At 34.5% G+C, this 17268-nt stretch overlaps 1 protein-coding gene across 1 annotated transcript; it reads left to right on the top strand.

Moving 5' to 3' along the window:
* Nucleotides 1-233: 233 nt before the first annotated feature.
* On the top strand, nt 234-6564 carry LOC107477641 (transcription factor LHW). The gene is made up of 10 exons (XM_016097691.3): nt 234-1041; nt 2103-2291; nt 2394-2475; nt 2647-2688; nt 2806-2865; nt 3211-4959; nt 5063-5164; nt 5270-5410; nt 5504-5629; nt 5880-6564. The coding sequence occupies exons 1-10, from the start codon at nt 947-949 to the stop codon at nt 6051-6053; spliced, it is 2760 nt and encodes a 919-aa protein (XP_015953177.1). The 5' UTR covers nt 234-946; the 3' UTR covers nt 6054-6564.
* Nucleotides 6565-17268: the final 10704 nt, after the last annotated feature.

Here is a 17268-nt window from a genome sequence, read left to right as displayed (position 1 = left end):
TTTAAAAAATATTAAAATTTATTATTTTTTATTATTTATTAGTCATTATTATTTAATAATATAAAATAAAATATATTATTTAATTATTAAATTAAAAAATAATTAATAATAAAATTTAATACTCTTAATATTTTTTAAAATAATAATATTTATTACTTAATTTATAATTAGAAATAGTAGATAGAGCGTAGAGGCAATGAGGCTACAAGGAATTCTCTACAGTGTCTGAAAACCCATTTTCAGCTTCTTCTCTTCTCACAACCCGACAAAACTCTTTCTCTCTCTCTCTCTCTCTGCTTCAGTGGCTGTAGCTCGTAATTTCCCCTCAAAAACCTCACCTTTTTCGATTCCCTTTTTTCCTCTCATTCATTCTCCCTTCCCCAATCGTCTTCCATTTATTTCCCATCTCACAGAACCACAGACACACCAAAACGACCCTTTCAAACTTCAAACAAAAACACTAATACCCCCTCTTTTTTCCATTCTCAACAACACTCAGAAAGATGGTATCTCTATACAAGCTTGAATCTCGTGGGATTGTATAGCCCACAACATAAAGCTCTCAACTTTCTTCTTCTCTTTGTTCTCTCTGCAACTTTCCTTCCTCCTTCTCTCTCTCAAGCTTCCTCTGCCGGAGGATGGCATGCCGGCGCCGGGAACTGATCGTAGTGAACTTGGATCCAGAGAGGAAGCTAAGTGGAGGCTTGAGGACCAAACAAGCAGGGAGAGGATCCTGCCGCGGAAGCTAGTCTTCGCTTCAAGAACTTGCAGGAAGAAGAAGAAAAAGAAGAAGAAGAAGAAGAATGCAACTTGCTTGGTTTTGACCCCTTTTCTCTACTTCTCTGTTGCTGAATGCTAAGTGTTTCAACGCTGCGTCGGAAGATTAAAGACCGAAACTTTAAGCCTTTTTGTGGAGCCCCTTTTTGAGTTCAAGCAGAAAACAGAAATGGGGTTTTTGTTGAAGGAAGCTTTGAAGACTCTCTGTGCTCGGCACCAGTGGTCTTATGCGGTGTTTTGGAAGATCGGATGTAATAATTCCAAGTAGGTTTCCCCAAAACTAAAGAATTGATTTCAAATTTTGTGTTTTTCTATGTTTTGTTTTTTGGCTAATGACTTTTTTTTTTAATTTTTATTTTTATTTTTGGTGTTTTATGTTTTTAATGTCTGTACTTTATTGGGAACCAAACGGTGGGATCGCATCCTAAATTCGTATATTTAGATTCTGTTTCCGGGGTAGGTTCGTTTTCATGATAAAAATCCACATGTTAGTTCCTGTTTTGGAACTTTATGTGTGTGCCCTTTGTTGATTCTGTTTTGCTATCAAGAATCTTACTTATTTCTTTTTGTGTTTTTAAAGTTACATTTTTTTTAAATATAGAAAAAAAATATAAAGTTTGTTGTGTATCGCTTTGCCAGGCGCACTATCTATTGATTCAGTACTTGATTCTTCCTTCTTTGGTGTTGTTTTGGTCTTTGTTTTCTTGTTCCATTAAATGAAAAAGCTGAACTCCATCCATGCTTCTTCAGAAGCTAATCTTCTGATCTATCCATGTCATGTTAATAACTTATGTGATACAGTGTTATTAGGTTCTCTTTTGTTTATAATTGAATTATAATTGTGATTATCATGCTAATAAGTTCCCTAAATTTCATGAGCTTAAAGTATCCAAAGCAAAACAGGAGAAGGAAAACAAAGGATTTTTTAGATCAAAAACTTAAATTTTATGTTTGCACCATAGAAATAATTATAAAATGGACATACAAAATTTGAGATTTTCCTTTTTTTTTTTGTTTTTACCTCAAGCTGTTATGGTGTGACCTTTAGTTGATTTAAGCCAATCTGAACACATATTAGTTCTAATGTGGTTTTTTAATAAAATAAGATAAAAGGAGAGGAATGAAAGGAACTCCATCTTTTTAATATTGCATCTTACTTCCTTTAAAACCTTCCGTTTTTGACTGAAACATGTAACTGATTGTTGCTTATTTGCAAAGTCATAACTTGCTTTCACACCATCTATATGCTTTGGTTGTTGACTTTGGAATGTTTCTGTTTTAGTTAAATTAAGTAATAAGTAATTAACTGTAGTTTGACTTTGCAGGCTGTTAATCTGGGAAGATTGCTACTACGAACCCTTGCTGTCTCCTTTTCCGGCAAGCGTTGCCGGGGAGGGAAGCTGGTTTTCTTCGGAGTCTCAGTTGTCGCAGCTAGGAATTCAGGATGAGGACAGAGTCTGTTCTTTGATTAACAAAATGATGGTGAATAATTCAGTCAATATAGCTGGTGAAGGGTTAGTGCTTTCTCTTGTTGCCATTTAAAAGTTCATTTATGTCCTAACTCTTGTTGTTTTAGTTGTTGTTCCGGTGTTGAGTGCTGCTTTTTCTGTTGCTAGGATAATTGGACGGGCAGCATTTACGGGAAACTACCAGTGGATTCTATTGAACAATTTTACAAGAAATGCATATCCACCTGAGGTATGTGGATGATCTGCATCAATTAATAGAGTAATAGCATTTCTGTAGAAAGGAAATTGAGCTTTGTATAAGCTTAACTATTATGAAAAGTTGTGTGATAGGGTTCATATATTGCATTGGTAATGGTTGGAATTGATAAACTTATGAATGAAGTTTGTGTGTTCATTTTAGGTGTATACTGAGATTCATCACCAATTCTCAGCTGGAATACAGGTTTGTGATTTAGATTATGCCTCACATTTCGCTGTAAACTTATTTTATTTATTTATTTATTTGTTATAATTATTAATTCTTGATAATGCATTTTTTTCTATCTCTTTCTCTGTTCAGACAATAGTGGTTATTCCTGTGCTTCCGCATGGTGTTGTTCAACTTGGTTCTTTTTTACCGGTAAGTCCTTTTCTTTTTATATTTTAATTTTAATGAGATTGGTACAATGTCTCAGATTATTTCTTGCCATAGAATGAGATCATGGTGAGAAAGCACAGAATTTTTACTCACTATCTTTTACACATGTCGAGTAATAAGATTGCATGTATAATTCACACTATCTTGATCTCAATTGCACGGGTCATGGGTGATTTCATTTGTTGATTCATTAAACGCAGTTTGAGTTGTTAGTGAATTTAAAGTTTAAGAAGCTTGATGCTTACTCAACCTACAATATCTGGTTTGTCATTGTGTCTAGTCGGTCTATCTTTTCTTCGACTAATCCAGCCATACTTGTTACTGTAGATAATGGAAAATATTGGATTTGTGAATGATGTGAAGAGCTTGATCTTACAATTGGGATGTGTTCCTGGTGCCCTTTTAGCTGATGATTACTCAGCAAAACTTTCTACCATAAGTCTTGCAAAACCTGCTAATGTCGGTATACCTGTGTCTGTTGATCCTCCAGTTATTACCCCAAACTGCCCTCCTTTGATAGCTGGTGGCTCGAACCAAGCAAGTAATTCATCTCATGTTCCAAAGTCTATTGTTCAACACATAAATAATTATGACGGTTCGATAGTGACGCCTCAAAGCCGTAACATAAACCAGATATCATCCAAATACCATAATGAACCTTGTAAACCTAATGACCACTCAATAACCAAAACAAACGTCAGTGGCCAACAAGAGAGTATGGTTGTGAAGGCTGAAGCTGAATTGATGCCATCAAATTTCAGTTCATGTATGCAAAAGCAATCTGGTTCTTATAATACAAGATCTGCATACAATGATTTAGCCAGTTTCCGCCAACCAAGTCTCGGTGATTGCAGCCTTAAATACATGGAACAGCAAATCTTATCTGGAGTTGGGAGACAAAGTCATGTTAGTCCTAATATGAACACATCAAGCACCTTAAATATGGCTCAACTGAAAACAAATAGCAGCCGTATTCTTGGATGTGTCCAGAGTTCTCCAAATTCTTCAGTTCTTGGAGGAGTCCCAACATCTGGTGGGATGACTAATCTTATGAGGACAGATATGATTAACGGGTCGGCTTCAAGCCTACCACAAAATGTTGGGGTTGGACTTCAAAATGATAGATCAACTAGAGCTGGCATGCATTCTGTGTCTAATTTGACCAATCAATCAGTAACCACTCACATGCCTTCAGAAGATTCTAATCAGAAGAATCATGCTGTTGATTTGAAGCGTGCTTATGATGCTCTGGCTTCGTTGGATCAAGGGCTAGATGATGTGATGCTTCAGGACTTTAAAATCCCATTTCTTCATCTTGAGGATCATGTATCCATGAACGATCAGATCTCGGGGTTTGTTGGTGATTGTCTCATTAAGGATGCTACTAGTCAACATATGATGGGAAATGCTAAACATGAAGAAGCTTGCACTCAACCTCCATCGAGTGACGACCTCTTTGATGTTTTAGGTGCAGATTTTAAAATGAAACTGCTGAATGGAAACTGGAATAAGTTGCTTGCTGATGAACCAGATGCCGGTGCTGAAAACTTAGATAACAAGCCAACATACATGAATATGCATGGAGCTCCACATTATAGTAGATCGATAAGCGAAACAATATCAAGCAGTGGTATCATCTCTGCCACCTGCACTGACAACCTCTTAGATGCTGTGATCTCAAGGGCTCAATCTGCTTCTGCCGGGAAACAGAATTCCGATGATATGTCATGCAGGACAACAGTGACAAGGACTAGTACCTCCTCAACTCCCTCTCCGGCCTGTAAACAAGTTCTGTTTGATGTTCCCAAGACGGGGGACAAGATAGGTTCAGCCGAAACCAGTTCTGCTAAGAACACTTCCATTTATGGATCTCAACTTAGTTCCTGGATTGAGAATGGGAGCAGTGTGAAGTGTGAGAACAGCGTTTCGACTGGATACTCTAAGAAGCCAGATGAAGGTAAATCAAACCGTAAAAGGCTCAAGCCTGGGGAGAACCCCCGCCCTCGACCCAAAGATCGCCAAATGATTCAGGATCGTGTGAAAGAGTTACGCGAAATTGTGCCAAATGGAGCAAAAGTATATAGCTTTTCTCTTGTTCTCTTATATCTCAATCCAAAATTTCTTATTTAAGTTTGTATACTAATGCTTAGATTTTCTCTTTAATTTCTTGTAATAACAGTGTAGCATAGATTCACTCTTGGAAAGGACTATTAAGCACATGCTTTTCTTGCAAAGTGTAACGAAGCACGCCGACAAGCTGAAACAAACTGGGGAGTCTAAGGTATAGACATCATCTTCTCTTTTCGCAGGGCAAGTTGAATTTTATAGAAATAGTTATGGTAAGGAAAATATTTTAAATTTAATTGGCAATGTGTTATATATCCAGATTATTAGTAAGGAAGGTGGATTGCTTTTGAGAGATAATTTCGAGGGAGGAGCGACATGGGCGTATGAGGTTGGTTCACAGTCAATGGTTTGCCCTATCATAGTCGAGGATCTGAGTCCTCCGCGTCAGATGCTAGTTGAGGTAGTTATCAATGCTTTTATAATCTTATGAAATTCTTTTGGCCATAAAATTTTTGTGCCACCTTTTAAACCTGTTTGCTTTGATTACTTTCAGATGCTTTGCGAGGAGCGCGGTTTCTTTCTCGAAATAGCTGACTTAATCCGAGGACTAGGCTTAACCATCTTAAAGGGTGTCATGGAAACTCGCAATGACAAGATTTGGGCGCGCTTTGCTGTTGAGGTAATACTCCAGAAAATGAAATAACTAATAATCATAAGGGTGTGTTTGGTTAGAATATAGACTATACAAGTGAGAGTTACAATTTCAACAATGAATGAACTTTATACATAAAATAACATGGGGAGCTCATTCAGGAAATTGTATACACCATGCTTACCCCTAACCAAACATGCCCCCCAAGTATAATAAACTGTTCATACATATCATAACATCCATTTTGTGTGGGCGAAAATACCGAAAACTTTCTCAGGCAAACAGGGATGTAACAAGGATGGAAATATTCATGTCGCTGGTTCGTCTTTTGGAGCAAACAGTGAAGGGAAATGCATCTTCATCGAATGCAGTCGACAACATGATGGCTTATCATTCTTTTCCACAAGCTACCCAGATACCCGCGACCGGTATGCCTACTAGTTTGCAATGAGCCACCTGCAACTTGATTGTTCTCTTGGAATGGATGTGTGTTGAGAGCAAGTTTTAAAGCACTTGCAATGACCGATATCAAATCTAGTCCGAGACTTCGGCAGGCGATCCTAACTTGGTCTAACTGCAACCATCTTGAGCCTTTTTCGATTTGACCGGCCTCATTCTGGAGGAGGAGGATGTGTCTAGTTAAGTTAATATGCAATCAATCCAACTTTGGATAATTTATATGAATGTGTCCTCCTCTCATATGACTTGCCTCCAATTTTTTTCCTGTTCGAGTAAAATTCCGTCGGTGAAATGCACGATGCTCGGCAGTTGTCGCAGCCGTTCTGATGATGTATAGATGTTGTAGGATTTGGAAATGGGGGTCAAGCTATGCTCTTTGTATTCCCTCTTTTTTCTCCATTTTTCCCCCTTGGAGTGGTGTGATCTTGCCTTTGTCAAACTTAAACCGTTATGAATTTCAGCTTTGTGTGGTTTGTAATGTAAATGTGGAATTTGTTTTTAAATCGGATTGAGTAGACAATTCTTGGTGTCTCCTGTTGCTAAAGTTTGCTAGTGACAAAAAAAAAAGCACATTTTCTTAGTTTGAAGTTTACTTGCCATCAAGAACTTTTGCCTAATATCAAATTGAGAGTCGAAAGTTTATATTACGGACAAAAAATAAGCTTTTAATTTGTTAATGTTGTTTCAAAAACAAGTGGGTTTACCATGCAACTTTGGTATTACCGAATAATCAAAAATCAAAATTCAAAGAGTAGATTTTGTCTGTGAAGGGTAATGCTATTGTCGAATTAAAACAGAGAAGTAGTCAGGCAGAAAAGGCATGAAGCATAGGTTACTTATTTAGCAAGTCAGGTAGTTACTGTTAGAATAGGATTAGTTATTACAGGTAATTAAGGTAGTTAAGACAGTTAGGCCTGTAACAAACTCAGTTAGTTACTGCTGCCAAGCACCTTTAAATGGTGACTCGTGTAATGGAATCTAGTTAAGCAATAGACTGCAACTAAATATCCATCACAATTCACCTTTTAATCAGCCATTATTTATTGTAATAATTATTTTTAAATATTATGTCTCAAATTTTTTCTCATGTATTTAAAATTTAAAATGATATCTCTTCAAAATATTTAAATTTAAATTTAAATATAACAAAACAAAAAAGAACAAATTAAAATTAAACTCTAACCAAATTAAAATTAAAATAATACTATTAAAATTAATGTTTTTTCGGTTGTAAGATTGGTATATATAATTTTTTTTGTTCTAATTAACAAGAGTAATTAACACAATTATTTTTGGATGAATTTCGGATGTATTAAGAAATTATTTAGTATGCAATTTTATAATTTTAGATATGTTATAAAATCATTTATATTAAGAAAAATATAAGTATAAATTTAAATGAATTTTGAATGTGTACCAAAAATATTTTGTATATTATTTTATTATTTTAGATGTGTTGTGAATATATGTAAACTAATAAAAAAACTACCACAAAAAATAATTACGCAAGAAAAACAGAAAGAATAATGTTCAAACACAAGTATATAGAACTAAAATATAATTGAATATAGAAGAGAATATGTAATATTATTTAGTTGATAAATTAATTTTATTATTTGTTATTTTAGATGTATAAAATACTACATTAAATTTTCACAAACACATCTAAAATAATATAACGTACACAAAATGAATTATGAACATATTCAAAATTAAAGCTACATTTCAAATTGTATATATAAAATTAGGAAAAATATAGGGTGTCAATATACTATATGCCAATTTATTGTCAACAATAATTAATTAGTAGAAATACTGTTGATAACATAGCAGAATTGATAAAATTAAACTAGATTTATTAGAATAGAATGAAGATAGAGAATAATTTGCTTCTTTTCTTAAGAGAACTTATCCCTCTTGATATTAGAATCTGCATCGCCTTCCCTCGTTGCAGCTTGAATGTGGCTGCCTCCAGCCCGATCTTTGTCGCCGCTGCACAGTATCTTCGACGGTCTTCGTCACAGCTTTTCCGTCAACATCTTCGCCGTTTGTCGCTCTTCTGTCAACAAGTATCAAGTTCATGTTGAATAGGTTCGAAACATGGATAAAAACATGATGAATAACGTGATTTTCAATGTGGAGTTGGTGACAGTTAGCATAGGTTGAAACTAGAGAAAAAAAAAAACAAGTGATGGGTATGTAGCATACTCAAGTACTACAATTAATCCTTGCATGAGTTTTTGCTGCAGTTTGGAATCCTAAAAATTCTGCATTGTTCAAGAATCCTGTGATCTGAAACAAATATAAAAATTTGAAATGACTGATTTTTGTATTAAAAAAAATACTGGTAATGATATGGAAACAAAAAAAAAATTCAGATACGGTATGGCCAAATTCAAAAAAGTATCTACTTTTTTTGAATGAAGAGAAAAAAAATATAACAATTTTGAAAAAAAGTTACATATATTCTATCTTTCTACAAATTCAAAATATAAATCTATTACAAGTTAATGAGATTATTCTAATTAATAAATTAAATTCAAAAGGTATCAATGGATAATTGTTAAATGATGAGTATCTATCATTTTTCGTTAATAAACTACGTATCTATTTAGGAGGTGTTCAACTTTGATTTTATTAGAATTTAGAAGAAAAAAAAATAGGTTAGGTTCTTTTGTGTGAAAATTCACCGCTGTTTTCTCATATGAGATTGATAGCAGACTATAAAGTACAGATATTGACATGGACACGGAATACGATACAATACAAAATATATTGATACAAGAATTTTAATTTTAATTTTTTTTATCAAACATAAGATTGAGACTTGAATCCGCGACTTCTAAATGAGTACGGAAGACTATGCCATTTGAAATATAACTTGTTAACACGAATTTTAAAATCTTACAAAATACGTGAACAAGTATATATATATATAATATAATATAAAGTATGTTTTAGATAAATCATAATGATATTTTAATATTTTATTGATATTAAAATATAAATTAATTTTTTAATTATTTTTAATATCTTATATTAATTATATCAAGTATTTTAAATATTTTTATTTTAATAAATAATAATATATACTATATCTAAATTTAATTAAAAAATATGTGTTAAGAATAAAAATGGACACGTGACACGTGATGGTATTTAGGTGTGTCCAAACATATACAGAGAAATTTTTTTTATTTTTTATTGAAACACGGTTGGACACAGCAGATATACGTGTCAGACGAGTGTCGTGTTCGAAATGTGTCCGACATTCAAATACGACAACTCACTGAAGTATCCGTGCTTAGCAGAAACTCATTAGATAATTTAAATGGTTTGACTCAATTGTCATCTAATAGTTTTTAACTATTAATTTTACATAAATACAATTGTATACAATTGTATGTAAGTTTTTCTTTTATATATTTCTTTTTCAATAATTATTATTATTATTATTATTATTATTATTATTATTATTATTTTGGTTGGATCTGTAGTAGTATATCATCGCTTTCAACAATAGAATAATGCAGAAGGATAAGAATAATATTGAAAGAAGTTTATGGAAGCCGTTAAGGATATATTTTAAAATTACTGTCATCAGAAATTTATGGAAGCCGTTAATCTTTTGAAAGAATGATGAATGCAGAGAAACGACGGAAATGAATAATATTCTGTTTTTTATATATATAGTTCATGAATAATATTCGAGAGAGTTAAAGAGATTTCTCACTGCTGTTGAGTCTCAATAATCGATAGTAAACAATGAATATTATAGAAAAATAAATAAAGCCATCTATTTTAAGGATATATTTTAAAAATATTAAAAAAATATATTTTATAAAAAATAATTAATATTTTATATTTTTAATGTATTGAATATTGAAAGAGCTAAAAAAAAAAACAGAATTGATGTCGAAGCCAATTTCTTCCTCTGCAGACCTCCAATTAAAATCTCCACCGTTCAGAATGAAGAACAAAATGTGAAGAATCTACAGTTCAAATTTCACGTCGATCCACGGTGAAAGAATGAGAACTAACGTTCCAAGATTGCTGTTCTGTGTAAAAACGGGAAACCTAATTTCTCTCTTGCGAAACCAATTTCTCCTACTGCAAATCTCTAATTCACATCTCCACCGACCAGAATGAAGAACAAGATGATAGAAACACGTAGTTTAAATTTCAAGCCGATCCAACGGTGAACAACTGAGAAACTGCTATTTGAAATTTGCTGCTTTGGACAAAAACGGGAATTCTGTTTTTCTCTTTCTTTCTCTTTTTTGTGGCTACTCTCTATCACTCTCAATGACCCTCAAAAACTGATTAGGGTTGTGGCACAATGGGTGCAAGAGACACCCTCAAAATTTTGGGCTTGGACCTCACAAAGGAGAGAAACAACCCAACAAATCTCCCCTTTCTCGACTAGGTGGAGGCCCTCGCTATTCCGGCGATCAAACAACATGTTTCAAACTTTTCTCTTGACAATGCTTTTGTCATCATATCAGCACCATTGTCATCAGTGTGAACTTTCTCAAGTTCCAACAACTTGGAATCTAACACATCCTGTATCCAGTGATACCTAACATCAATATGTTTAGATCTTGGATGAAAAGAAGAATTCTTGGCAAGATGAATAGCACTTTGGCTATCACACAACAACACATAACGGTCTTGCTTGAAACCAAGTGCTGCAAGAAACTTCTTCATCTACAACAACTCTTTACATGCTTCAGTTGCTGCAATAAACTCTGCCTCTGTGGTAGAAAGTGCAACACACTTCTGTAGCCTTGACTGCCATGAAATATCTCCCCCTGCAAACTTGACCAAATAACCTGAAGTAGACTTTCAAGAATCAATATCTCCTGCCATGTCTGCATCAGTAAAGCCAACTAGCAAAGGTTTCTCACCACCAAAACTCAAACTCAAGTTAGTTGTACCTTTGAGATATCTCATAATCCATTTAACAGCATTCCAATGTTCTTTACCTGGATTAGAGAGAAAACGACTCACTGTACCAACCGCATGAGCAATGTCTGGTCTAGTACACACCATAGCATACATCAAGTTTCTAACAGCTGAGGCATAAGGAATTTCATCTATTGCTTGTTTCTCCTCATCAGTGGTTGGACACTGCTTGGTACTCAACTTAAAATGAGGAGCAAAAGAACTAGCAATACATTTGGCATCATTCATGCCAAACCTTTGAAGCACCTTCTTTATGTACTTCTCCTGTGACAAATAAAGCTTCTTGGAATCTCTATAATGAGTAATAGTCATGCCCAAAATCTGTTTGGCAGGACCCAAGTCCTTCATAGCAAAGAACTTGCTCAACTGTTTCTTCAACTCATTAATCCTCAAAGCATTCTTACCCACAATCAAAATATCATCCATATAAAGCAAAAGAATGATAAAATCATCATCAGAAAATTTTTGCACAAATACACAATGATCTGAAGTTGTCTTACGGTAACCATGCTTCCCCATAACCGATTCAAACTTCTTGTACCACTGTCTTGGAGCTTGCTTCAACCGATAAAGACTCTTCTTAAGCTTGCACACAAAATCTTCCTTTCCTTTAACAACAAAGCCCTCCGGTTGCTCCATGTAGATCTCCTTATTTAAATCACCATGAAGAAAAGCTGTCTTCACATCCATTTGCTCAATCTCTAAATCAAGAGATGCTGCTAATCCAAGCACAACACAAATGGATGACATCCTCACAATAGAAGAAAAGATATCCTCATAATCAACACATTTTCTCTGGCTAAAGCCTCTAACAACCAATCTAGCCTTATACCGAGGCATAGAATTGTGTTCTTCATTCTTGATTCTGAATACCCATTTGTTCTTCAAAACTCGCATACCCTTCGGTAGCTTCACCAACTCATAGGTATCATTCTCAAGCAAAGATTTCATTTCTTCTTGCATAGCTTCAAGCCATTGAGCTTTGCTTTCATCTTCAATAGCCTCTCCAAAGCATTCAGGTTCTCCCCCATCAGTTAACAAAACAAACTCATGTGGAGAATACCTTGACGAAGGCTTCCTCTCTCTTGTAGTCCTTCGGAGTGTATTTGCAGGAATTTCCAAAGCTAGTTCTTCATCTTGATCATCATCACCAACTTCATCAAGTATCAGATCAACTATTCCATCCTCACCTGCACCTGTATCATGCTCATTATTTTGAGCTTCAACTCTACCATCTTCCACCATAGGCTTAGAGGGAGTAATATCCAAGTTAGAAAAATCATCACTAGGCTGAACCATTGGCTTCTCCGCATGATCAACATCCTTCAATGTTTGGTCTTCAACAAAGACAACATCTCTACTTCGAATCACCTTCTTGTTAACAGGATCATAAAACCTGTAACCAAACTCATCCATGCCATAGCCAATAAAAATACACTGCCTAGTCTTTACATCAAGCTTAGATCTCTCATCTTTGGGAATATGAACAAAAGCTTTACATCCAAAGACTCTTAAATGATCATAAGAAACATCTTTACCTGACCATACCTTCTCTGGAACTTCAAATTGCAAGGGAACACATGGTGTCTGGTTCAAGACATGAACAACCGTGCTTAAAGCTTCACCCCAAAAGGATTTTGCAATCCAGATTGTGACAACAAGCACCTAACTCTTTCAACCAATGTTCTGTTCATCCTTTCAGCCAAGCCATTCAACTGAGGAGTCTTCGGAGGAGTCTTCTGATGTCTTATACCATGCTCTTTACAATAAGTATCAAATGGACCTGAGTACTCACCTTTACACTAAGCATCAAATGGACCTGAGTACTCACCACCATTGTCAGTACAAATACATGTCAACTCCTTTCCAGTTTCTCTTTCAACAGAAGCTTAAAATTGCTTGAACACATTTAAAACTTGATATTTGGTCTTCAAAGTGTAAACCTATAATTTTCTAGAATGTTCATTAATAAAGGTTACAAAATAGATAGACCCTCCAAGTGTTCTTGTCTTCATCGGCCCACATACATCAGAATGCACCAAGTCAAGTATCTCCGACTTCCTTGAAGGTGGATGGCTTTTGAAAGAAACCCTGTTTTGTTTCCCAGCAAAGCAATGGTTGCTCTTTTGCAAAGCAACCTTACAACCAGATAAAAGATTCCTCTTGGATAACATATTCATGCCCTTCTCACTCATATGACATAATCTCTTATGCCATAAATCAGTTTCATCAACAAACTCAGCAGCATTAACAACATCTTTCACAATCTTTGCTTGAGTTAAATAAAGAGTAGAATGTCATGTACTTTCAGCAATAACTCGCGGAACCCTTGGTGAGCTTCCAACTATCACGAGAAAATGAGCTATCCAAGTCTTCATCACACAACTTACCAATAGAAAGTAAGTTTAACCGAATATCTGAAACATGTTTCACACGCTTCAAGGTCAACTTGGTACTGTTAAAGGTTTCTAAGCAAACCTGTCCAACACCAGCACATTTTGCAACACCTTGATGAGCCATTTTTACATCACCAAAATCACCAGGAGTATAAGATGTAAACAAATCCCTCATAAATGTAACATGAATAGAAGCATCACTATCAATCACCCAACTAGTGCTATTATCAACAAGGTTAACAGATTCAAACTCTTCAACAACAAGAAAATCATCATAAGTTACATTAACCTTGTCTTCCTTGCTACCATCATCTTTATTTGTGCTCTTGTCTTTACTTGCCTTGGCTTTCTCCTTCTTTAGATGCCAACAAAATCTCTTCACATGTCCCTTTTGACCACAATGATGACACTCAATATTCTTATACTTTCCTCGAGACTTGCTTCTGCTTTGATCTCTACCTTTAGGACCTCGACTTTTGCTTCTCCCCCTAGACTCAGAAACAAGAAAATCTGAATGTGTAGTCGATGTACCTTGTGACTTTCTTCTCATCTCTTCATTCAAAACACTGCTCTTGGCAAGATCCATAGAGATTACACCATCAGGAGCAGAATTAGACAATGACATTCTGAGAATTTCCCACGAGTCTGGTAAGGAGCTAAGAAGTAACAATCCTTGAACCTCTTCATCAAACTTGATGCCCATGGAAGATAACTAATTCATAATTCTTTGGAAATTATTCAAGTGATCTGTCATTGATGTCCCATCTCTATACTTCAAAGCCAACAACTGCTTGATCAAAAATATCTAGTTATTCTCAGTTTTCCGAGCATACAACTGTTCAAGCTTAATCCAAAGGGTTCGAGCATGTGTCTCTCCAATAATATAGTTCAACACATTATCGTCAATCCACTGCCTAATATATCCATAGACTTGTCTATGCAACAAAGTCCAATCATCATCAGATTTATCATTAGGCTTATCTGTACCAAAAACTGGTTGATGAAAATTTTTGACATAAAGCAAATCTTCCATCTTTGACTTCCACAAATCATAATTAGGATCATTAAGAGTGATCATCCTACTAGTATTAGTATTAGCTTCCATTGTTCACAGAATCACAAGCCCAGAAAAATACCAACAAGCTCTGATGCCAGTATGAAAGAGACAAAAAAACAGAGTTGATGTCTAAGCCAATTTCTCCCTCTGCAGACCTTTAATTAAAATCTTTACCATTCAGAATGAAGAACAAGATGTGAAAAATCTATAGTTTAAATTTTACATCGATCCAACGGTGAAAGAATGAGAACTGCCGTTCCAAAATTGTTGCTCTGTGTAAAAACGGGAAACCTAATTTCTCTCTTGAAAAACCAATTTCTCCTACTGAAAACCTCCAATCAACATCTCCACCGACCAGAATGAAGAACAAGATGATAGGAATATGCAGTTTAAATTTCAAACCGATCCAACGGTGAACAAATGAGAAACTGCTATTTGAAATTTGCTACTTTGGACAAAAACGAAAATTCTGTTTTTTCCTTTCTTTCTCTCTTTTGTGGCTACTCTCTATCATTCTCAATGACCCTCAAAAATTAATTAGGGTTGTGGCACAATGGGTGTAAGAGACACTCTCAAAATATTGGACTTGAGCCTCATAAAGGAGAGAAAAAACCCAACAAATATATCAAATATATGAAAAAATTATTATTATATTCTTAAGGATACAAGAGGACTAAATCCAATAAATAAACTACTCTTAGCAGCTATTATTTTTTGCATTTTTTTCATATGGTTAAGATTTCATTATTATTTGGCTAATTGCTTCTAGTCTCATATAGGTTTTGATATATACTTCTAGTTCTAACTTTTTTCGCCCTTGAAAAAAATAACGAATAATAAGAATGAAAGAAGTTTGAAGGTGCAGCTGTAAGTGGATGTCTTAATCAAATAGACCCAGTTTAAGGTAAAGCATTTTTAGTTTATATCGCAAAAGTAAAAACCCTAATTTAATCTCTAATTAATATATAGCATTAGTGCATGTCATTATCATGTCTAGAAGCCGGTGCACTGCTAAAGCATAATAAGCTAACAAGATTTTAACTTGTAATATTTTTTCTTGGTTTATAAGATTAATGGTGTCCTATATGCATGGACACTTTCTTGAGTTACACTGTAGCACTATCTGATACGGGGGCATTTTGTACATTATATTTATTGATCAATATTAAAAATAATTAAAAAATAATTTATATTTTAATATTAATAAAATATTAAAATATTTTTATAATTTATTTTAAAAAAATACTTTATATCTTTTATATATTCGTATCTCTATCTTATAAAGTTTTAAAATTTTTGTATTAACGTATTCTGTATTTGTGCAGTATGTTCGTGCATAATAAATTGTCTGATCCTAATGTATAATATTTCCACTAATTGAACCCACTACTAACGCTCAAAATCTCTTACTTGAGCGTAATCATAGATTACTAGAACATTATGGCTATGCATTACCTAGGTGACACTCTATGCTTTAATTAGTATGTAGTTTATATATGATGCGAAGTTAATTACTAGAATTTTATATATTATTTTTTTAATTTGTGTTGATTACTAAATTCAGGCGCCGAAAATTAAGCAACAATTTCGATTTAAATGTGGTAGTTGGTCTTTTAAACATAGCAGTTATTTTGAGAGTTATCTGAAACGAATGTTTGTAGATTTGGATTATATTTATTTTAAATTTGACTAGGTATTGGGTCAGAGTATGAACGGTGCTCTTGCTTGAGGCCAAACTTCATTGGTTCGGAATCAAGCATTCTCAAGTCGGTCTTGATTTCTTACGACTTTCATCTTATTACGTCGGGTATACCATTTTTCTTTAAACTAGGTCGGGTATTTGACGTGTTTTTAAATCTGAATGTTACGTCTTTTCGTAACCGCATGCATGCCTTTTCAATTATCTTGATAACCGTGTTTGTCATTAAATGAGGAGTAAATTTACGTTTTGTCTCTAATATCTATATAAACATAATCATTCTCTCTTTCTTCCTTTTCACTTTCCCTAGATTTCTACTTCTTCTTCAAAACTCTTCTTCCCTACTGTGACTCCTTTGGTTTTCAAGATTTCTCCATCTTAGAATTCAGTTCTGGTTTGAGTTTGACGTTTAGGGATTGTTCAGCATTGCTATCGCAGTAACTTCCTCCTATTCTTCAACAACGTTGGTTTTTTTCTTCTTCTTTATCTATTTTTATGGGTTCTTTTTTGTTCGTAGAAGTTTCTACCCTTTCCCATTCTCACTTATTATCTTGGTTATAGTGAACCTTCATTACCGTTTACAAGAAGTTGTAGAATCTGGTAGAAAGAATTTGTGACTTTGTTTGTTGAATATCTAGAAATTCGTTGAATTCTGGGGTTTTATCTTTCCCCCAAATGGTGCTATCTTCATTCTGAGTAATGGCGCCATTTTACATTCTAGTAGAGTAGATTGAAGGTCCCATCGTTGAGGATGATCTGACATCCTTTTGTATATCGTGTTGTTATGGCGTGATATCTGACTTGTAGTTTGCTAATAGTGACAAAGATTCATTTCGCTTTTGTAGGTATAATCTTTTATTTCGTGTTCGGTTATTCTCAGCATGTCATCTAAGGTTCCTCCAGGGTTAGATTAGGTAGATGTTATCATCTTTTCTGATGTTTCTGTGATTGATAATGAGTATGTAGTAAAATTCTGTTTGCAACATAGGATTTGTAAGACCTAAAAGGACGAGGAAAAGTATGAACTAGTAGCTCACGACCGGAAGGATAGGATTTGTTTTTCCCGACTTAGTAACTCGGAGACCCATTT

This window comes from Arachis duranensis, chromosome 3 (genome assembly GCF_000817695.3).
Source record: "Arachis duranensis cultivar V14167 chromosome 3, aradu.V14167.gnm2.J7QH, whole genome shotgun sequence".
Taxonomy (NCBI): Eukaryota; Viridiplantae; Streptophyta; class Magnoliopsida; order Fabales; family Fabaceae; genus Arachis; species Arachis duranensis.
This window is presented reverse-complemented; position numbering and strand designations above follow the sequence as displayed.

Excerpts from the sequence above, each read along its gene's own strand:
- LOC107477641 (XM_016097691.3), top strand. The coding sequence starts at position 947 with ATGGGGTTTTTGTTGAAGGAAGCTTTGAAGACTCTCTGTGCTCGGCAC. Across the intron at positions 4,960-5,062 it reads TTGTGCCAAATGGAGCAAAA|TGTAGCATAGATTCACTCTT; the intron begins GTATATAGCTTT and ends TTGTAATAACAG. Across the intron at positions 5,165-5,269 it reads AACAAACTGGGGAGTCTAAG|ATTATTAGTAAGGAAGGTGG; the intron begins GTATAGACATCA and ends TTATATATCCAG.